This window comes from Telmatherina bonti (assembly GCF_933228915.1).
Source record: "Telmatherina bonti genome assembly, chromosome: 6".
Classification (NCBI taxonomy): domain Eukaryota; kingdom Metazoa; phylum Chordata; class Actinopteri; order Atheriniformes; family Telmatherinidae; genus Telmatherina; species Telmatherina bonti.
The window spans coordinates 23,415,274-23,439,299 of NC_136624.1; the positions used below are offsets into that span (position 1 = coordinate 23,415,274).

General features: G+C 38.6%; 1 protein-coding gene across 2 annotated transcripts in view; it reads right to left on the minus strand.

Annotated features, from left to right (window-relative positions):
* Window positions 1-22,886, minus strand: part of cers5 (ceramide synthase 5) — a 27,077-nt gene extending 4,191 nt beyond the window's left edge. For both annotated transcript variants that reach the window (XM_079242561.1, XM_079242562.1), the window contains exons 1-9: window positions 22,627-22,886; window positions 13,913-14,018; window positions 13,080-13,210; window positions 9,062-9,119; window positions 8,903-8,953; window positions 7,803-7,895; window positions 3,623-3,751; window positions 2,914-3,020; window positions 1,590-1,746 (exon numbers count right to left, since the gene is read on the minus strand). In XM_079242561.1, the coding sequence (XP_079098687.1) occupies window positions 1,590-1,746; window positions 2,914-3,020; window positions 3,623-3,751; window positions 7,803-7,895; window positions 8,903-8,953; window positions 9,062-9,119; window positions 13,080-13,210; window positions 13,913-14,018; window positions 22,627-22,799 (1,005 nt within the window). In that variant the 5' untranslated portion in view covers window positions 22,800-22,886. The remainder of the gene's footprint in view (window positions 1-1,589; window positions 1,747-2,913; window positions 3,021-3,622; window positions 3,752-7,802; window positions 7,896-8,902; window positions 8,954-9,061; window positions 9,120-13,079; window positions 13,211-13,912; window positions 14,019-22,626) is intronic.
* Between the last annotated feature and the right edge of the window lie 1,140 nt (window positions 22,887-24,026).

Consider the following 24,026-nt stretch of genomic DNA (forward strand, 5'->3'; position numbering starts at 1 on the left):
CCAACACTATGCAGGACGTTTGGCATTTGCCAGAGAACACCAAGATTGGCAAATTGGCCACTGGCGCCCTGTGCTCTTCACAGATGAAAGCAGGTTCACACTGAGCACAAGTGACAGATGTGACAGAGTCTGGAGACGCCGTAAAGAACGTTCTGCTGTCTCCAACATCCTCCAGCATGACTGGTTTGGCAGTGGGTCAGTAATGATGTGGGGTGGCATTTCTGTGGAGGTCTGCACAGCCCTCCATGTGCTCGCCAGAGGTAGCCTGACTGCCATTAGTTACGGAGATGAGATCCTCAGACCCGTTGTGAGACCATATGCTGGTGCGGTTGGCCCTGGGTTCCTCCTAATGCAAGACAATGCTAGACCTCATGTGGCTGGAGTGTGTCAGCAGTTCCTGCAACACGAAGGCATTGATGTTATGGACTGGCCCGCCCGGTCCCAGACCTGAATCCAATTGAGCACATCTGGGACATCATGTCTCGCTTCATCCACCAACGCCAAGTTGCACCACAGACTGTCCAGGAGTTGGCGGATGCTTTAGTCCAGGTCTTGGAGGAGATCCCTCAGGAGAACATCCACCGCCTCATCAGGAGCATGCCCAGGCGTTGTAGGGAGGCCATACAGGCACGTGGAGACCACACACACTACTGAGCCTCATTTTGACTTGTTTAAAGGACATTACATCAAAGTTGGATGTAGCGTGTTTTTCCACTTTAATTTTGAGTATAAGTCCAAATCAAGACCTCCATGGCTTGATATATTTGATTCTCATTGATTATTTTTGTGTGATTTTGTTGTCAGCACTTTCAACTATGGAAAGAACAAAGTATTTAATAAAAATATTTCATTCATTGAGATCTACAACGTGTTACTTAAGTGTTCCCTTTATTTTTTGAGCAGTGTATATAGAAACAGTGAACAACTGTCTGACGAATGAAAACGACAATGCTGGAGTGCATGTTGCAGGTTTGGGTTCTTACAAATGCAACTTTTTAACCTAAATAAATGTATTTATTGTGTTACTGAGGAAATGTCGCTCTTTATTACATCTGTTTAGAAGACTTTGCTGTTCAAACTTAAATAAATCAGCTGCCGTTTAGCAGCTTCTGAGCAGGATGTCATTTGCAAGTGAGGAATGGTTTCTGTCGGACCGCCGTCCTACGATACAGGGATGATTAGTGGTGAACTGCACAGATAGCCATCCCTCTGTGCAGTTTCTCCATCTCCACCAATGAACTCAGCTGTCAGATTAAGGCTTTTGTTTCGTTTAGTTAGATCTATATCAAGGAATTATATTCACCTTTTTAAATTGTTGCCATTTAAAAAAAGCCAAAAATAATGAAAGGCACTGTTAAAATAACACGTATTATTCAATACTTCTCCATACTTGTTAAACTCCAAAACAAAATCTGGTTCTGACTTTGCTTTTGATGAGACTGTTGTTCACTGAGGTAAAAGAGACTATCTGGTAATATTTTAAGACAAGCCTGAAACTAAATAAGTTTTAAGATCATTTTAAAATCTCTAAAAACTTTCTATAAGCGCGGCACATTACAAAACCTCCCACTGAGCACCCAGTGACTCACCCTGCCTCGCATGATGGCTTTAAAAGCTATACGGGCTATGAGGTAAGACCAGAAGATGTGCAGAACCTGGAGGACCAACAGTAAGATGTTGAAGAGCCACCAGGAGGGGAATGGCCCGACTATCTCCCAGCTCTCAAACATAGTGGAGTTCAGGATCCTGGAAAAACAAAAGAACAGACAAATGGACTAGCTGGAGACCCCACATCCTCACACAAAACTTTGTCCTGCGTTTCTTATATGTTGGACTGATAGTTATGGAAGAAAATGCTATTTATTATTTGCAATGTTATCTATGAGCAGTACTACTCAGTGTTTAATATGAAGTGTTGAATTGTCCACTGGTGTCTTAGTATCTATCTAGGACTGTATGTACATTTGTGCTTATTGTGTTTCTATCTCAATTGAGCATCTCAGCTCTTTGTTCTGCCGTTACAATGACACAAAAGTAAGCATGTCCTCTGTCAATTTATCACAAAAAAAAAAAAAAAAACAAAAAAAAAAACATATCGAAGGGAATAAAGAAACAGCCAAACAACTTCCATCATGCTAAGTGAGTCTCTGAACAGGATGTATGTGAGGTCCCAACTTCCTTTAAATCCATCTGAGTGACATAAGGTTGTCAACAGACCCATCTCCCCCTGCACAGGTATACATTTCAGTCCATGTAGCTTCACCAGCAACACTACCTTCATCATTCATCCACACCAAGACACTGAATATAGCTGCTCAGGTTACTTTTGCCAATGATAGGGTCCCTATTGTCTGTCTCTCTGGAGACTGAGCTGCAACATACAGGTCTCTGTCGAGGAACAGCCTTCATCTGAAAGGCCTTCTGCACCTAAAGGTCAGCAAAGATCTCAGAGCGTGAGACCAGAAGTTAAATTGTCGCTAATCTGCAAGTCAGATAGTGTTCAGCACTGTAAGAAAATAGTACATGGTGGTTTTGATTTTAGAGTCACCCAAAATGTGTTTAAGGTCTAAAGAATTGTCGGACTTTAACCAGATCTATTAATAATGATGTAAGCACACGCACTGAAATGAACGTTTATTTTAGGAAATCATTGCACAGTATGATTGAATTAAGTTCTAGAAATGCAGTAATTTGCAAGAGCAGAGCTTGGAAAACCTTTCAAAACCCAGTAAAACCTTCACTCTACCACCAAAACTAAAACTTTATCATTATAGTCTGTACAACACCTACAGGAACAGACAGGAGCAAATTTACATTAATTAATCTGACTTAGAATGCTGAAAAAGTGAGTGTTTACCCAAAGTAGTATTAATATTAGTTATTTAGGCTTTGCAGGTGTCAATCAGTACTCACCATATTGGAAATATAATGAGTCGTGTGATGAAGAAAACCACACTAAATACAATGAAAAGGAAGTCACACAAACGCTGATACTTGGCATAGTTGGCCAGCTTGGCAGCCTGTTGAAAAACAAAACAAAAATAAAACATTTTAGCCTGGTGAGGTGAGGAATCTTGCTCCGTAACTAAGTCAGATTAGTTTGGATTTCAGCCAAGAGGAAGCTAAACACTAAACAATCAGAAATTATCTCCATTGTTTAAAAAGTTGAGCTAAGCAAATGACTTAGTGACAGATGAGGCAGAGTTGTTAACAGAAGCACTCGTGTTTTAAAACTGCAAATCTCCCTTGTTTTGTCTTTGTTTGACGGTATCATTAGCATATAAGCTTTAACTCTTGTTCAGTGTGCTGTGTGCCTGAATTGCAGCAAGAAACTGTTTTTGATTTGAATTTAAACCTTTCTTAGTGGCAACCTTATTAAATTTTACTTCCTTGTGCAAAGGTATAAATAGTCAGTGATAGTTGTATAGTCTATGTTGCAAAGTCAAAAATGTCAGATAAAATCTTATCTAAGATATAAAGGTATACTGTTACCATTTATGGAGAAATGAAAAATCCTCTGCAATCAAGCAAAACTCATTGATAACCTTAACACAGTTCACAGGAAATGAAATGCATTGTGTGATTCCTCTGAAACAGCTGAATGTTTGCTGTCATTTCTGACCTCTAGCAGGAAATCAGAGGCATCATGGACACACAGCACAAGGCTCCCCACTCGCGCCATGTTGTTGACGTAAGAGAAGCTGACCAGACCCACTGTTGCCAGGTGATGGATGAACATAATCAGGAAGTCCTGGGAATAAGTAAAGAGGGAGGGGGATAGTTAAAGTGATGCACATGCACACTTATCATCTCTGTAACTTCCATCTTCTAGTTTAGTCACAGAAGACATATTTCTTAAAATGTGACAAGCAAGCCGTTTGATATAGTTAATATTACACACAGCCTTTTAAAAATGTAGCTGCAAATGACATGTTACATAATAGACAAAATGTTCTATTTATCTGCTATTTATTTAAGTCCAACAAAAACTAATTCAAAACTAGTCTCACAAGGGAAAAACAAATGAAAAAGAAATAACACATTCTGAAAACAATGTAAAGCCTGTGCAGATTAGAACAAAATAGAAGTAGAGAGTACTCTGGAGAATAAGTGCCTTAAATAAAAAAAAAAGAAAAAAAAAAGACAGAAATACATCATTTATATACAACTGTACAACAAAAGCACACGTGATGTTTAAGTGGGATTTTTGCTGTGACCCACCTGCACCTCAAGAAGTGTTAGAAAGTCAAAAATACCACATTAAAGTAGATGTCTGCAGCTTTTTTAAAAAATAAAATAGTATTAATAATGTCTTTTAAGCATTTAGGCATGCCAACCTCATATTTAAGGAAGGAAATATTTGAAACTGTGACAGCGCGTGCTTGTGATTATATATATATATATATATATATATATATATATATATATATATATATATATATATATATATATATATATATATATTAAAATGAATTCTACTGTGGCAGATTGAAAAAATATTCCGTTAAAAAGTGCAAGGACTATCCCTGGATAACCAAAGCATACATATTCATTTGTAACAGATTGCATCAGACAAAATCAACAAGAATAAACGGTGATGCAATATTGCATCACCGCTTACTTTCAGATATATCGCCAGCAGCGTGATTTACATGCAGTGGAATAATTCTTGTGTTGGGATAGTACCTGGTGAACCTTTTGTGTTGTTTTTCATTTAAAACAAAAACCAGACTGAAACATGCTGAGTTTACTAGAATAAAAGTTTAGGAATATTCTGAGGGCACCTTCAGATAAAAGTTTAAGCTTTTCTTTCAGATCAGTGCAACTATACCAAATATGTATGCTTTGTAAAGGATTTTTTTTTTTTAATCATACTTTTTAATTCTCATATTTTGTTTATTTAGATATATTAGTTTATATTTTATTTTAATGATAGCTTAGGATTTTCCACTGCTTTTTTTTCTACAGCACCTTGGCCAACTGAAGTTGTTTTTAGATTTACTATAAAATAAATTTGGTTTGACTAACACTTTCGATCTATTTAACAGTTATGGATCTTCCAGACCTTTTTCATGTGGTGATTTTGTTTTCACCTAAGTGTGTGTAGTCATCATATTAAGACCTAATGAGCTCCCTTAGGCCTTCAGGGTTCCTGTCTGGTTTTTCCCAGTCTGAGGCAGAATGCATTAGGAGTAACTGGAAAAAGACTGTTTTTCAAAAAGATAAGCACAAAAAAATCAAGAATGGTAAACACTTCAAAAGCAGGCTTTTAGTAGTGTTCTCTGGACAGATGGATGACAGGCAGTTATGTGACCGTGCTAACAGTAGACATGTTTGGGGAAACAGAGACCTTTTCAGGAGAAAACCTCTGACCAACAGCGAAGCATGGTGAAGGAAATGTTATGGTTTAGGGTTGTTTTACTGCCTTAGAGGCTCGACAACTTAGTTAGAAATGTAACCATGCATTGTGCATGGTTTAAAAAAAACATTAAAATCTGTTTAAAAATGTAATACTGTAGTAATACATCAGTCAGATTTAAATCTGATGTGTTGAGATTTGTCAACACAGAAAAAACACTTGTTTTACTTTTCCTTAAATGATGGTGTTTAAAAAAAAAAAAAAAATCACTTTTTTCAGTCCTTATGACTACAATATGCTTTGAAAATAAAGATTTAATACAAAAAACTCATTTGGAGGTGAAACATTTTAATCCTTTACCTTTCACACTAACAAATAGACCAAATAAAAATGATGTTTTGGACAAGAATAAATAGAATAAATGTTTTTTTTTAGCAGATGATTGAGATGTTAAAAAGAAGAAGTTATTTTTAATGTTACAACAGTGAAATAGTTGAAATTTGAAACAGTAGTGTTATAACACACACTTAGTTTGGGTTTTACATACCCAAACCAGTTGGTTGAGATGGCTCAGGGAGGTTTATTTCCACAATTTTTAAAAGAAATTCATCAAAGTCACAGCAAATTTACTTCTACCAAATGGTAGACCAGGACTGAAAGGGTTAATGAAGTAAGTTATTGTCTTCACACATCAACTTATCAACAGGCTATCTAAAAAGCTCTATGGTGTGTACGTCCTGAAATGTTTCTGCAATCTTCACACTACAACGGGCTTGGGAAGTAAAACCCTGCATATGCTGCTTCAAGCCATAATGAGTAAATAAGGACCAAATGCTTAGTAAAATAAGTTAATGAGGCAAGGGATAAACTTAGTTTTTTTGTCAGCTGTGCAGTTTGTTGAACTTAAAAGACCTTCAAGTAGTTAATATGGATAGCAAACACTTGCATGACTCAAAGGGATGTCATACGCAGAAATCATGTATGATCTGAGAATTTATGTACTCATCTGTCAGCATGACAATAAAAATGTTTACACACTTTCATTCAGTTCCGCTGGCAGATTGTCAATAATGCTTCTTTTGGCATTTTGCCCACAAAAAGCACCGTTATGTCTACTTATTCTCATTTCATGATAACTACAGCTGTCTATAAGCAGTTAAAATAAATAATTAAAAGTGTAGGCACTGCTAATGTAAAACAAAGTCTCATTTCAACCTTTTACTGGCAACATGAAAATTTGTTCAACTTTTGTATTTCATCATCGTCAGTATACGAATCATGCACTAAGACAAGTCAGAAGACAAACAGGTGAGAGATTAACCCTGCAGAACTTTAGAAAAACACACAGGCAGTGGCTTTGAGAGCAGAGTCAAACCAAAAGACATCTGACAGTCAAGTTAGAGGCGCTGATACCCGTGGAATGAAGGCACAAGAAAACCAGCCTTCAACCCAGTGGGGAAAATAAAAGGTCTATCTAAGACATAATTCCTCTGCATGCTTATATTCTCACAGTCTTTTAACATAACAATACCTATGACGGTGTTTCATGTCAAATGCCATTAACATACAAAGCACTTTCTGATGTTGCCTGATTTACAAAAACTGAGTAAATACTGAAGTTCAGCAATGTAAAAAAAAAACAAAAAAAACACTGAAAATCTATCCACATCCTGGATCCTTATGATGACCCTCGAGACCGGACGGGTTTGTCTAGTAAGTCAACATCAGCGACACTTACTGGTTTTATTCTTGTTTGAATTACAATTTAATGCGTATCTAACTACTCATTTATGATTCAGTCCAAATAGAGAAAAGACAGGAAAAAAAGGTGGGAAAACCATTAAAAAAAATCTCTTACATGAATGAAGAACTTGATAAACAGATATGAGTTGAATGAATGCTTTGTCTGCCTCATCTGGTCATCATATAAGAAATTAAATTATCTATATATGAAACCAGACCAGGCTGCCAAGAAAAGACAAGCGTCACATTCCACATATCTGCTGTAGTATAAAAAATCCAAAGTAGAAGAGTGAGTTCCTCACTCCAACTTTGGCATACTGAGGAATTTCTATAATTCTAACAGACTTAGGCCTGCTCCATCCTGCAGTCACATGATATGGAGTGCCTTTGTGCTGAATATACAGAGCATTCACAGAGTGCATTCTCCCCCAAAAGAAGAAAAACAAGTCATGTGACCTTTTTCCTAAATCAACTGAAAGATCTGATTCTATATCTGCAAACTCAAAAGTCATTTTATTCGTACAGCCTCTGACCTATGCACATGCATTTGAGAAACTTGGCATCACATGCACACTCATTCATACAAACTCTGCCAAATGAGGAACAATAGACACATTGACTAATGTTTAACAGGGAGTGGCTGCCATTGAGTATCTAGAATGGTCTAATATAGCAGACACTGAGCCAATGTTGCACTTACCTTCCTCTTTATGTCTGTAAACTGGGAGAACATGAGTGACCAGTAGAAGGCCAGTTCTGTAATGTAGTAGTGATAAAGACCTGGAGTCATGACCTGACAAGACAGAGAGAAGAGACAGCTTTAGAGTAAGTTTTAGCCTCAGACACATAACCACTGCTGCTCAACAGTAAAACACTGAACAACAGGGTCACTGTAACACGCAGGTTTAATAACTATATTAAGTTGAACATCTATCTGGTTTTCGAGCTGTATTATTGATCATAAGAAGAAACATGCAAAAATTATGCATACAGTAGCGTATGGAGATGCACAATAAATCTACCATTTAAGGCATTACATTACCACTGCTGTGCTATAGTAGATTTCTTTAAGTAAAAATAAACAGTCCTACATACTAATTTATTTTACAATCACAGCTCTAGATTTGAGAGATAACAGTATCATATGTTAGTTTTCTATCTTTGTATTTTATCTAGTCATAAAAGGTCATTTCAAATGATAAACAACACAACTTTATTGGCATTGAACTAGCACATAGATTAAAAAAACTTGTCAGTTATCCAGCAATCCAACCGGAACTGAAAACTGGATTTTAACCTTAAAATCTCCACTAATAATTTTAATTTCCACACGTGCATACAGAAGAGTCAACAGGATTATGTCTGAATCGTACCAACGGCTTTTTATGGCGCATTACTATGCATTCAGAACGGCGAGTGAAGTAAAAGTAAACAGATACTGGCGATGTTTCTCCTGTCACTCACAAGAAAAGTCAACACTGGCTACCTTTCTGCATCTGTACAACAGTACATTGTATTTAGTACACCTTCACCCAGTTATATAATGCAGTCCAACTGTAAACTGTAGGTTAACTACATTTTCATTACATTTTTATATTCTTGTTGACCAGCCAAACAAATTTCCATTACAACACAGATTCAGTTATATCATAAATAAGGTTATCTTGCACTGTAATATGCAGACAGTAGAAGATAAGAACTGAAACATCTACTCTATGCTATCAGCCACAACGCTTCCAATTAGTATTTGCAATCGTTAACTATACAAAGATTATTACAGAAATATATGGGGCATCATACCTGATAGGGGTAACCGTACCAACATTGTCGTGTATCCCACATCCAAGGAGACTAAGAACAAGTAAAAAACAAAACAAAACAGAAGCAGGGCAAAAAATTAAAGCTTTGCCATCTAGATTTATAACATGTCAAACAACCATCCTTACTTGGTGTGCTCACCTGCCAGAGAAACTGGAACCCATAAATAAATATACCCAAATAAAATGTAAATCTCCACCTAGAAAGAAAGAGAAAAAATTATTAATGATTTCACTGAAACACAGAAAAATCAAATAGTTCATTTGTGCTTTTAAAATACCAACATAAAGCCTTTAAGTTGGACTAAAACAGGCTAATACTTGGCATTTCAGTAAAATGGCAAATCATTTCAGCACAGTTCAGTCTCACATCAAATGACTGAAGCAGTTGTGTGTATTAATCTGTTCCAGTTTGTCATGGGATTCATAGGAACACAACACCTGGGTATAATTTTCATTCAGGATGTTCCTGTCAGAACCTGTCAGGTTAATTTAATGTGAATGCCATAGAAAACTGGCTAATTTTCTTCCCCACACTGTCCAAGGACAACATCCATGGTCCAGGTGAAACTAATAAGCTAGTCTAAATAAAAACTCTGTGGTCCAAGACAACCTGCAGAATCCAATTTGATACTTGATTCACAGACACTGCTTGCTGTCTCTGGTTAGGTGTTGCATCTTCAATGCTCAGCTTTGTGATCTCAACACTGGGTTTAATCGGGTGGGGAGTGCTGTGTGTGTGTACTAACCTTGAAGGGTTGTTTTGGTTCTTCGTCTAAAATATTATCCACCCCAATCAGCTGTGTTTTCAGCGTGCTCGCTCAGAGATCTGCACGGATGTCAGAACTGCCACGCTGGAGTCTCTCTGTCTTTTGAGGGGTAAATTAGACGGTTTCTGTTTGTATTTAAGAAATAAATATGAAATTTATGCTTTGATTGGGTTTTACAATTTGAGAGAGTGGTTGATAATGTTTGAACCTTGCAAGGTCATAATTGTAGGTACTGATATGGTCTGTTTTGAACGTGACGATATATCAGAGGTTAAAGAAAAGATTACAGCCAATTATATTTCAGTACAACTGAAGAACTCTAGATATGCCGCCCTATGTGTTGTGTCAGAGAAGGCATGCATTTTACAGATTCCTGGATCTTTGATGTGAAACATTTACAAGTCCAGGACATCATGCATTCATCAAAAGGTGGGGAGTTTACCCTAGTGAGGGCAAATTTACATTTAGGATTTAAAGCATCTACATTCTATATAGATGCCTTCAGTACATAATACAATCATGTGACCTCCCATCACATGGGTACCTCACTACTCTGAAATCATGACATCAGTGTAGCAATGACTTTTACCTAGAAAACCAAAATTTTGTGATGTGCAATTCTCCATGGGACACGTGCGTCTCCGTTATATACATAATACATTAGGGTTTTGTGTTATGTGCACTCATTCATTGACAGTAACTTAATTATGAGTAACAGGTAAAATTGATATTGTTTCTTTATTTAAAATTCATTGTTGAGTTACTTGTTTTGGAGTTATCAATTAAATCCCTCACCTAGTGAGGCTAAAGCAATGCAGGGCTAACATTTGTTCAGGGATGCTTCAGGATTATATCAGTATTAATATTATTATTATTTCTTTTGTTGTGTTTGTCCTCAGGCGGGGGTCTTTGTCACTCTGGGTTTAATGTCATTGGGGATGCGTGCTTCTCAGCACATTCACTCATTTGGTAAATTCACTCTCTCCCTAGGGAAAGGAAGGCTGGGGGTTTGAGGCTGCTTGCGGGGTGCTTGTACGAAGCACAGAGGAGCGAATAGCGGTTCGCTTCGGGTAGGCCAGAAATTTCTAAAGAAAGAGTTCTGTGGGGAGCTCTGGCAGCTAATTCCCATTCATGTAGCGCATGAGAGGGTCTCTCAGTTCTAGTGAGAAAGGACCGGTCGTAGTGGGTCAAAGCACTCAAATTTAGTGGAGACGTCCATCATCTTAATTTAGGGAATTCCTGACTATGTTAGTGACATGGGTAATAGCAGCTCAAATGCTAAATTGTCTAATGCTATGTGTCATGTGTGATCATCACTTCTGTTTCTCCTCTTCTCTGTCTGTGGCCTGTAGATGTTGGCATTGTGCTTTCGTTTTTGCTGCCATATCAATCGGTAAAATAATGGTATACATTTTTAGATGCTTCTGCTCCCATGCGGCATTATTTCTGGATGTGTAACTTTTCTCTCCAGTCTGTTGGGGTTCCTCGTGGGTTTCCCTCAGCAACAAACCGCTATGTGGCCGAAGCTGTTATGACGGTGAACGTGCTGACTGAAGCTTTGTTGAGTTTCTGCCCTGTTTTGTGGATTCCTTGTCTCTAGGTGAGAGTGTTTCGTGAGCTGTTGCTCTGCCGGCCTGGATTTAGCCAAGATTTTGTGTATGGCCCCAGGACGTGCGTTGGGTTTTTATATATCTGACTGATATATCTGATTTTTCCTTGTTTTGTTTAGGTTCTCGACCGTCCCGAGACTGACTGTGATTTTCCTTCTCCTGAGGGGTGTGCCTGTCTTGCTAATGTGGGTTGGGGGTGTGGTGTTACATCTTTTTTTCTTTTTTTTTTGTCTTCTTAGTGACGAGTGTGGTACGTGTTATCAGACTCATCTCATTCCCCTATTTCGTGTCCTTCTGGACCTGTCGGGGTTCCAGGCTTCTGCTTGTTGCAGAGCGGTTGTCTGTCTTATCCCTGGACTGAGGGCTCTTGGGGTGTTGGTGTTGCTGACTGGAATGATTTTAGGTCTGGTTACTGTTTGGGGTCGTATTACACTTAGGACTTGTGTTGGGTTAAGTGGCCCATTTTAATCTCTTTACTGGTGTTGGAGTTTGCTTTATTTGGCTACTGGTTTTGTGTTGTGATCTTATTTAATTTCTTTTGGGGTCACCATGAGTTTGGTCTAAGTCTGTCTGGTGCTTTGTGCTATTGAGGATTAAGTGATGTGTTACAGGTCTGTTTATTATTTAATGGGTACTGTTGGATGTAGTCTGTTGAATAACTCATTGGTTTTTCTACCTTTTTTTATTCTATTCCTTCCTTCGGTTGTCCACCTGCTGTTTTAGATTTTGTCTGATGGTAATAGTGCTTCATATTTTTGCTCCGAGTTTGGACATGGGTTAGCTCGGGAGGTTGTGGGCAACTGCAGGTTGCTTGACTGAGGCCTGAGGTCGTGCTTCTTCTTATGCTCAGTGTGTGGGTTTGGAACTTTTTACTGATGAAGATCAGGGGTGCATTCTACCTTGAAATTCAAAGTGAGTGACACGACTCGATCGTCCTGCTCTGTCCCCCTTTGCACCTTTTACTTTGTCCGCATACCGATTAGTGTCGCGGACGAACAGAGTGATGATCTCTTTGTTGAAGAATAGCTCAAACGGTTCCCCTTCTGACACATTGTTGTCTTCTAAATGTGGCCCTGCAAGTTCATGAGCAGTGAACTGAGTTACTAATATTTCGGCGCATTCATGCACGGCAGCTGGCGAGCGTGTGCAAAAATCGGGCGCATGAATGCGCCAGCAGTGTGTTGAAGGTTAATCAGCTTGTTTTTGAGGGTATAGCCATGTACTTAAAAAAAAAAAATTACTATTTTTGGTTTAAAAATACTTGTTTCCAAACAAAAAATATTTTTATATAAATTTAAGCCTTGAACAACCAAACTATGCAAGAATGTCATTATGCTGTATCCTGCAAGCTGTGTTGAACCAAAGTTTCTGATAACCACACTTATTTGAGCTACAGCAGCACATGAAAGGCTCTTATTGATGATAAACCTTTACTTGTAGTCTGTAAGTGGCTAGTGTTCATGTCAAAGCCCTCTTGTAAAACACTACAATCAGTAGACACACAATATTATGAAGACAAAGTGAACTGTGCCCGTTTTTGCAGCCCAAACTGCAACATTCTCTGTAGAAATGATCATGTGTTAAGCCAAAGCCAATAAAAATCCATGCTTATTGCAGAGTCATTTGAAGCAGAACTGTATGTCAATTAAACCTGTTCACTCAGACCTCAAAGGGAGATGTCAGTGGGAGTCGAGGGAGTTACTGACCAGAGTAAAATCAAAGTGCAATGAAATAAAACATGCATAAAGATAAGATCTGAACACATTAGGAACAAACTTACATGCTCTCACAGAACTTTGTGTGTGTGCTGGGTTTATCTTGGTTCCTGCGGTGCCTAAACCAGCGCTGAACCTTTCGCACCTCCCAGTCCAGCTGCTTGGACAGTCCATCCAGATGGCGAGAGTCCGGATTCTGTCAGGAGAAAAAAAAAGTTCAAATAATTTTGAAATAAGAAGCTTAGGAGAGATAAAAGATGCTTGGTCACTCCATCCAGTCCAATAATTACTGCAATTTTGCTAATAGTTCACAGTCCTGACTCTTACCATCGATACTAACACACATTGAGAAAATGCCATTGCCATGACATTGTGTCACTGCATGACAGTTGCGATATTATCTGATAATGTTGAAGTCGGATTCAAACCGTTTCATCACACCTCGATCCCCCAACTTCACCTCTGTCAATTAAATTTTTTGTTCAGCAGCTAATCTAAAATCATCATGAGAAATCTGTTAAGGAATGTGACTCTATATCCATATGGTGAATGTTATTTGTTTATTTGCTGATTTTGTGAAAAAAAAAGAGCCAGAAAAACCTATTATTCATCGTTTTTTGGATGTGCTTTTTTTTTTTACTTATAATGCCATGAAAATGTTTTTGCTTTCTCCTCAACTCGATGGCCTTCCTATAGTAATAAAGACCACAATAATGTCCTTTAAAGGCCAAGTCATGAATAAAGATTGTCAACTTATTTGTGCTATAGAGGCATGAAATACCGACAGAATTAAAATCAGCTAAAGCATTAATGAACTCTACATCATCATTGTCACAAAGCATAATATAAACCACAACTAACTAGCTAAATCTTTTTTTGAAGTAGGAAATGTCCAAACCTTTGTGATAGATGTAAACACTTTCTCCAGCACTGCATTGGGTTGAGCTTTCCTTCCAACACCTGCCTGGATGTGCAGACTATGGGCACAGGAACTAGCAATAAATCTGTAATAGAGGTGAGGGATGGGTTATCACTTTGCTGTCCTACAGACAAACACAGTAAATTAACAGACCCATGTTGGCAAGTAATTTAAATAACTTTAGCACATGACCTTAAAGTCAACTTAACTGGAGCTCCTTTATACAATCACAACAGATATGCCACATCAAATATGTACAATGCGAAGATAGCGATTAGCTCTTATACAGCTACTGGGAATTGTCAGCAGTCTATAATTTTTTTTATTCCAAATATTCCCAGCATGTAAACAGAGGAAACACATTAAATATGGTTTGAACTTGCTACAGGGGTGGTTTACAAAAATTCCTGTGATATTAGGTCTTCTTCATAACTGGAACATTATGACAGAAAAAGATGCCTAATGCAGATCTGTTCAGTGTTATGACATGACAGACACACTCTGCAGACAAAGGCATGTTGACACAACCGAGAAAGTTTATCTGATTTCAAATGAAGAAAGTTGTGAGTCAGGTAAGGCAAGTTACCTAAAAGGTCTTCCAAGGTTGAAGTGTCATAAGCTGAAAGATAGCTCCTCTGTTAAATAGACGTAAACTTGCACAACAATGGCTTTTAGCTATTGGACTGCTGTCCAATTTAAAGAATGCAAAAGACTTTGGGCCTGACTTTGGTCTCATTATGTCACTGTAGCACAACTAAGATTGTCAATGCAAAGCAACACATTCATCTTCAGATATTATTATATTATTTGATTGACAAAAAACAAACAAGACAGGGGAATTAATGGGTATCATGAACATGCAGCTGAACTATCCATTTAAACCACAATTTGATAAAAAATATTAAACAATTTGATTTACAAATTAGAATATGGCTGCTGGAAATTACGCCAAAAGTAGAAGAAAGAAAAACATTCATGAGATCTGTGATGATTTCTCTTGCTAGCACTTTCTGCTTAGTAGAAAGTGAGATGAAAAAGTATTGTATTTTTTCTATAGAATCCTTATTGGTCAACACAGTCACTAAAAACGTGTTCATCTGAATTCATATATTAGACCAAATCCATTTGCTGAGACCAACATTTGTTCCAGTTCCAGGCTTAATTTTAAACATAAATCAGGCGACATAAACAGCTAAAACCCTCATTTTTTCTTTTGTTTTTTACTGTACCAAGCTCACACAGAATACCTTCAGATAATGTCCTGTTTGCTCTCAACTTAACAGCATGCCCATTTAGAGACAACAACCAACTGTTTCATACACTTAGGGAACACTGAACAAGTTGGAACATATATCCCAATTGTATTCTGTGGATCCCAGCAGCTCCCTCAAATTCTCACAGTTTTTCAGAAATTCAGGAAAATCCTGACTTGCAGGCAGATAAAGTTGAACTCTAGCCCTTGGCTGTATTGTATAACTGCAGTTTAGGGTAAAATTATGCCCTTTTAACTATTAAAATCCTGTCAATGGTAGGGTAGGAGATCGTGGGAAAATGGTTGGAGCAAGCTACATTTTGAAAATACACTATTCAAAAGTCCAAACCCATTTCTTCAGGGTTCCCCAGAAGCCATGCCTCAAAAGCACAGAAACAACAATTTCTAATTCTGAGGGATTGAGAGGGGGTGGGATAAACTTAAGATGAATTTAATAGACATATGACCATCCAATAGTTTAGAATTGGCTGGTTAAAGCTATTGAATGGTGTTATTTTAAATCCTGTGATTTCAGCAGGTGGCTTTTTTTAATCTTAAGCATTTCATTAACTGTCTGCAGTCGAGGTGTGGAGATTTTAAGCAATAGAGTAAAAGCTGCTCCAGAAAACACCTCTTACCCCACATTTAATGTCAAATGCAACTCCTCTGAATAAAGTTACTCAATTGCTGACTGTTAAATCATCAAACTTGACCATTTGCCATGCTTATAAAATAAAGAATGGCAAATTTTTTAAAAGTGAAATAATACCAAACAATTTACAACTGCCTTGTCTTACGATTGATATTTTACAATGTGGCCAATACTCAGATTCATGAAGTCTAGTATCCTTTTTCCATTATTAAATGACAAACTATCCACATAAAAGAAGCATCAGTGGTAATTGTTTGAGGTGTTTGTAACTAGGGCTGGGCGATATATCGAATATACTCGAGATATCCTGGCTAGTCCTCTGTGCGATATAGAAAATGGCTATATTCGTCATATTCGAGTATCCTGTTGTCATGCAGGTGTTTTTAGCTGTGGGCGGGGTTTCCTCCCTCCTCCTCGACTCTGCACCGCTTTGCACAGAGAGTTAAAGCAAGCGCACCTCGTTACGTACATAACGTGAGCTACGTGCTACGTCATGAGAGGCAGCGTGTAGCCACTGTTGCTAAGTTGGCGACTTTCTGGCTAAATCTGGCGACTTTTTTGTGAAAAGCGACTAGCGACAAATCTAGCGACTTTTACTGGAGTTATTAGAGACTTTCCTGGTATTTTGGCGACTGACTTTAAAGCGCATATTGTAAAGTTATTCTTATGAACGAGAGTCTCTACCCGTCCTAAAGCACTCAGTCGCTCCGGCTGCAGCCAGTCAGGAGCAGAGAGGACACCTGCACGACTCACCTACAGTCACAATGAACAGCCAAATCCGCCACTGATCCCGCTCTGGATTACAGAGTGGGACATAAATTACAAAGTTTTTCACGTCACGCAAAAATAATTAATCATATTTGATTACATTCACAACCTCTGTCACTTACTCGCCTCATCTACTGCGTGTGTGACACAAGCATATTTATCTAGCTCGTCATGTCTCTAGAAAGTCCAGAAAGGAGTGGCAATCAAACCCTGAATTATAAACTGTCTGAAGCCGTTTATAAGAAACGATACGAGGACATTTTGCCTGTATTATAAGACTGATTTCTACGCTAAACTCTACGATATAAAAAAAAACACGACAACTCAAAAACGTATCCATAAAGCAAAGCCTTATAATAGTTCAACCCAAAGCAAGCTAAAACTAACAAAAAAAAAAAAAAAAAAGACTAAACTAAAAGTAAGAAAACTACACAAATTAAAAAACATAAATGTTTCTCTGTCAAAGTGTCTCTTTTGGGTCACTGTGCAGTCCCAAGCCCAGAAAAAGGAGGAGGGTTGAACATGCAGCTAGCTATTCCACAAAACATAAGAATCCTTTATTAAATGTTAGATTATCAAATTTAACCAAAGGAGGACAAAGCTGATTTATGTGGTTTTAATAGTATTCAAAATAATTTTTCAAAAGGATGGCCTGTTTCAGTGGCAAAAAAGAAAAGAATAGAAGAAAAATAGTACAGGATCCATCATCTGGCGGTGGTTTGGATACCGGAGAGAAGATGTTGACCAAACAACTGTCGTATGCAAAGTATGTCGCAAAAGTGTCACCACAAAAGGTAGTAGTACCACAAATTTATTTCATCATTTGAAAAGCGCCCCCCCCCCCCCCCCCCCCCCCCATGCAAAACTTCATTGTCGTATTGCATGTGGTTAGAATATTTCTGGTAGTTGGAAGAAGAGTCTGTAGCAGAAAAATGCAGCTGTAAAGAAGAAAAACACGAAAAAAAAAAGGCATCAAACAAGGAACAGTTGACTTTTGTGTAATGTGACATTACTAACTTCTCTTGTTCCCTGTTTTGTTTTTTTTGCCATCTCTCTTCCTGAAAAAGCCTGATTTACCTCTCTCTGGGTACTTTGTTCTCTTGTCCAGAAGTAACGTTAAGTTCAGAGCAATGACAAGTATGCAGAGCAGAGGCATGTTTATACAGCTCCCCTACCATCCAAACTACAATAGCTTCGACTTATAATCATCAAGTTTACAGATAAAAAAAAAAAAAAAAAGACATGATCCGACTAGGCACTTGTTTCTTAAATGATTACATTACTCTGAAAGCTCTACCGAGTACAATTACATTTCAGACTTACTGTACATTTAGTGTAATGAGCTGAAAACTTCATAAAAATGCAAACTAAGAACACAAAGCCAGACAAGTTAAACTTGATTGGTCCCTTTCACGTAACATGATGTTGTTAAACATTACTTAGATTTTAACAAGCAAAGGCAACATGTGCCTATCAGAGTTTACCACTTTCATCATACTCAAGGATCCAATGAATGGCACCAAGATGTATGTGATAAAACTGTAAATCTGATTCATACTGGATAGACTTCAAAGTACAGCTTTTCACAGGCAGTTAAATGGTTACCCAATCATAGGCATAAGCTAAATATGAGCCGGTGTGTCTCCAATCTGGGTAATAAATCAGGGTTTCTTGTGTGTACAACTGCTTCAGGTTTGTGATCAATAGGAGTGTATTGGCATACATTCTACAGATCACCTGAGACAGTGGAGCTAATCAGCAGACAGCAGCAACAGGAGAAGGAACAAGGCGAGAAATACAAGCAAATCTGTTTATGTCAAATGTCAAAACATCCCTGTTCCTTCTCAGTAGCAGACCCCTACAACATACACAAAGTGTGTTACCAAGAGACAGGCTTGGTGTGATCTGTGTAAAAGGATGCTAGTGGCCCTGATATCTGTAAAGAGAAAAGCACCAAGCTTCACAGAATGTTGACATTGAAAAACTTTCCAGTCCAAGGACTGAGACTGAGGCTTGGCTCTATTCATAGCACAGAACTGGATTTTATAATGGTCCTTCTTTAACTTTACTTTACAGCATATTGTTTCAACGCAGAAATAAGATTTAGAGGTGTGATAAAGTCAGATTTCTTAGGCTCGCAAAAATATGAAATAAGAAGGGTATTACATGCATGACAACAGGCTTTTTGTCTGCCTTTTCCCTTCCAGATAGAGATATAACCTGCTGGTTCATGAAGCAAGATTCTAAATGTGTTACAACAGGTTTTAAAACAAGGTCTGGCTAATTATAATCTCATGCACATCTCAGTTCATAGTCTGTTTAACTCATGACATGGCTTACAAGAGCATGCACTCACAGAACAGCCTGGCTGCTCACATCTACAGTCACGGCCAGGAGCAAACCAATGATTATGATCAAAAAAGAATAAACTGCTTGAAAAGTGGGGAGGATCAGGGGAGGACTGATCACAACCATGTTCTGCGAAGTGAAACTACCTGCAAGTAGAAGAAGACTCCTGCAGATATGCCTTATAAATGCATTCACACTCTTTTGAAAACAGTAAGAATGGGCAGAACTAAGCTGGAAATGTTATGTTGCTCTTATAAGCAACCTTCCTGACTGATGTGGGCATCTTATCACAGATTTCAACAGTCTGTCGAAACTACAAAACAAAGAAAACATCGGTTCACAAAGGAACTGCTGGAAGGGTTTTAAGCTGCACTTATTGTCAGTCTAAATGAAAGTGCTGATTGTGGTTAAATGCGTGTGACCAGTAGATGTTGTTGCAGCTGCTCAAAGGTGAAAACCTGAGACCTGGGTAGGAACATAGCTACAATTACTAACTGGTTTTGGATTTTGAAGCACCACGTTGTCACAGGCAAGACTGCAAACCATGTGGTAAAAAGGGACCCCATAACATAAGCGGCCCCAAAAAGCCAAAGGTGAATGTGTTATTTCCAGATTAGGTAATTGATAAGTTACAAAGTAGAGGGGAGAGAAAGCTTTAAAAAAAAAAAAACAAAAAAAAAACATTGATGGCCCACAAACAAAACCTGAGGGATGAATGAAATAACTAAGTTATAAAATTTTGTGAAACACACACACACACACATAAATGCTTACAGCCAGCTAATCCATCTCTATATCTTTATTTCAAATACAAAAGGAAATCATGCTGAAATTAGACCTTATCTCAAAACCAGTTTGTGGGAGAACAGGTCTGTGACAACTTCCACATGGAGTCCAACCTTTTAAGCTCTTTCACTGCAGATAAATGAGGACTGTGTGGTACCAAAGAGCAGGTTATGCTGTAAGTTCTGCAGAGAAAACATCAGGAGCTTAAGCTGTGGTGTGATGTATATCTCCGATGAATAAATGAATGAGTCGGTTCGCCGTCTAAAGTGTCAGACAGTGAGATAGTAATCTTCTCTGATAACACTGACTCGCGTAAAGCCATCCTTTCCTTGAGGACAGCTTCACTATAGGTGGTCTGACTGGCAGCTTTGGCACACGAGACGAGCCTTTAAGAGGCAAGAGCATCTTATCAAAAAACCTCAGCAAACTTCTTTTGACACCTTTTTGTTGAGGATTTATGTTACTTTAGAGCCATTTCACTACATTTGTGTGACATAGTGAACTGACAGCCACACATTGTGCTTGGTGACAGCATTGAGGTGGTTGTGTCTACACCTATGCTTGTGCCCTAGACAAGAAAATGAAAGGAATATTTTGAATATTGAATACAACATCCCTCCCCCAAATCCCCGCACTGGGATAAGCAGGTATGGTCTGTTTGTTGTCACAGCCTTCTGAGGTGTATTTCAAACACAGAAATTAGTGCAGACAGCAGACACCTTTTTGAGATATTCATTTTAAATACCTGCATTTCCTGTAGAGGAAGAATATTTACAAGTATTTGAAGACATTTACTCAAGTCTTTCCCTGTATTGTGCCCATATACTTGTGAAATGTCCACACACAGGCCAAAATAAATCGTGTGAACAACAGAGAATAAATATTTGATTTGTAAAAAATGAAAAGCTATAAATTTGTACAACTAACCTAATATAGTGAAGCACCTAATCATTCATCCAGAACAGCTTTTACTTAGTGAGGCATGGACACAGGACCTCTCTGAAGTGTCGTGTAATATCTGCGAGCAGATCTTAAGGACTAAATGGGATGTCATATTCGGTTTCAGTGAATCTGGCTTGTTTTGACAAATCCAACAGATGGACAAGTCAAGCCCTGGGCTTTTTCTTGTGTTCCTCAAATAGTTTGTAAACACACTGTGTTGTGGTAGGAGAGGCTACTGGTGTAGAAGAATGCTGATGGTATGGTATGGGGAGTCTAGGTCAGGTGTGGGAAACTCCAGTCCTCGAGGGTCACAGTCTTGCAAGTGTCAGGGGTTTCCCAGCAGCAACAAACCTGACTCATGATCGGGTTTGTGCCGAGTGTGATGTCAAGCTCAAAGACAAAAGATCCTGATTATTTGCATCTAATCCACAACTAATAAATATTCAACCAACTGACTGATGTATAGCGTAAAATGAAATCTTGTTTTTCTGACAAAGTTCTATTTTTTTTTATCATTTTATTTTGTCAAGTTAGCATAAACTGTACCCTTATATACAACTTCGCTAACAGTGAAAGAAACTACAGTAATTCATTAATTAAACTATGAAATAATGAGAAAAATTAGCAACAAGAAAATAAAAGACGAAACGAAAAATGAATCCAAGGAGCTCTGATGACATTGAAAAGTAAAAGCAGCAGGAATACAACGCACTGTTTTGTTGTTTTTTTTAACTCAGACAGGTTTGTCAGGACCTAAAAAGTGAGTTTGTTTATTCAAAGTAAACCTCCATCGGCATGTTCAACACCTTCCTTTCACTTCAAATTAAGTGCATTGTTGGCACTGGTGAAACCACAATTTGAGGTCATTCATTATTGGTAAAAAATTTCAGTTAGAAGCTTCCTGTTTCCACTCGAGCATTAGTCAACTCTAGCAAAAGCCCTGTCAACAGGAGCTAAGCATCTATTCTAAACATGTAAGCAGCTTTTCTCTCCCTCCAAAACTTATACTTAAGTGGGTTTACCAAACTTGATGTTCTTCATCAGTCTCATCATTGTTCACTTTTCAGACTGACTGCTCCATAGGCAGTCTGCTGAAGGGTCACCTGTCTGTGACACCTTAGTGACCCATCTATAAAGCAGACATTCACTCTGGAAATTATTTATATGGAAACCCGCTGCTTTATTTCTTATCAATATTATAGTACTAAACTTGAGTTCTCTTATCTTTATTTGAGAAAGAGGGCCAAGCCAGCAATAACAGAAAATAGCTGCACAACAGCAAAGTTATGCAGCAGAAGTCAAACACGTGGGGGAACCAATGCATAGCTGTGGTTTGACAAATCAAAACCCTGCAGGTCGCCACTGGTCAGAGTTAGCAAGCTTTCCATCGTATAACACACAAAAGTGTGAAATGAACAAAAGACCAGCTTATCCAGTGTCCACGGACCGGATGAATGTTGGGGTCCTAATTTACACTCGTGGCAAGATGATGTGTAGTTCAAGGGAGTAGCAAATTGGCGGGACACTAGAAATACTTCCTACAAGGAATGAGAACAGCTAAAAAAAAAAAAAAAAAAAAAAAAAGTTTAAAAAACATGTTAGTTAACGGAGTCATTAGGCTGCCAGGAGTCACCCAAAATGAGCTAAATTTTACACCAGTTCCTGACAACTGACGGTTTCCATCATCACTTCTAGCCCTGACAGTGTAATGGACATGTAGAGTTTGTATCGGAGACAAGCTTTTATTTTTGTTGTTGTTTTTTAGTTTGGAGGGGTAAATTTGGGAATCTCTTATTTAACAGGGAAATATACTGGTCCACCCACAGTTAGCTAACCCACCCATTATCTGTTGGTTGAGTAAAGGAAAGAAAGAAAAAGTCTGTTTCAAGTCATTTCCAGGAATTTCCATCCTCAACAAGAACAAAAAGAGCTGCAGCTACAAACCTTTCGAAGACTATCCTGACGAAAAAAATCCCCAAAGCCAGTGGCAAAGCAGTCAGTAAGTGAACAGCTTTGGGATACTCCACCCCGGGAGCAGGGTCTGCCAGATCCGCCCAGGTTACATTGTGTGGGAGCCAAAACCTCTCGGTCCAGAACCAGGCTGAGAGAGCAGCCATGTTTGCAGCCTTCCTACCGCCGGACTGTCGGAGGAGAGTAGTTCCTGAACTTGAAGAGAGGATGAGTTAAACTCCTCGGACGTGACTTCTTCCCTTGTGTCACTTGTTTGATGGCTACTTGCCACACTCAACTTTGCCGCACGACAAGAGGACAAATGTAACTTCCGGTTGTGGCCTTCAGATTAACATGTTTCACAGTCAGCTTTTAATTATTTTATTTGAATTTTTTCTATTTCTATGGAGGTGGATTCTGTGTCCTTAATAAAGCTTGAATTGAATTGAATATTTTGTGACTAAGCAGCCAGTGCGAAAAAACTCACTTCTAAATAATGAGGTCTTAGTTTTTAAAATAACCATTTCGTTTTATGATTTGTAGTTTCTTTTCTCGGTGATGGTGAGACAAAAGCAAAGTTAAACAACTCTGTTTCTCTCTTTTTAAAAATTCTAATTTCTGAAGCCAAGGAAACATCATTTCCGGTACGTCACGGCTCTCGCTGGGTAACTTGACTCATCTTGGCTGCCGCCCTGAGATGAGGGCTGGAAATGAGGAAGTGAGGCAGGTCCCTCCCTGCTAGATGGATGGGTACGATGTTTGCATGGCATTCATTTCAGCTTCCTCCAGTTTTACAGTTTTACAACTGAAACCAGACTGTAGTCCCATTGTGCATGACTTGATACTAGGCATATACCCTCTGGGATTTTGCAGAATCTTCCCAATAACCGGTCTGATATGTTTTCTAAGCAAAGACTGCATCAAAGATTTAAAGCGGGCGAGGGCGGAGCGTGCGTTTGGGGCTGATATGATGGCACACCCAAGTGCTCGGTAAATGTATTACAGTCAGAGAAGACATGCCACAGTCCTGGAAATGTTAGGAGTTTCTCTGCTGCAACACACCTGACACACATCAGACCTTATTAGCAGACTTGTGCAGAGCTTGACATCAAACTCTGCTCAATTAGCCATTGATTTGAATCGGGTGTATTGCAGGAGGGAAATTCTTAACATTTGCATGACTGTGGCACTTGAGAACCATCCAGGACCAGATGGTGAGACCCATAGCACACTGACAAATGCATCTTCTCAATTTCACCCACTATCCTCAGCTTGCAGCTGAGGATACATTGTACCTGCTTTTTTTGAGGGGGGCATGTTAGGCTTCTCCAGGGGTTCAAAACCATCAGCTCAGCTGTAGGAGTGTCAGACTCTGGTCTTTCAGGCTTTGTCCT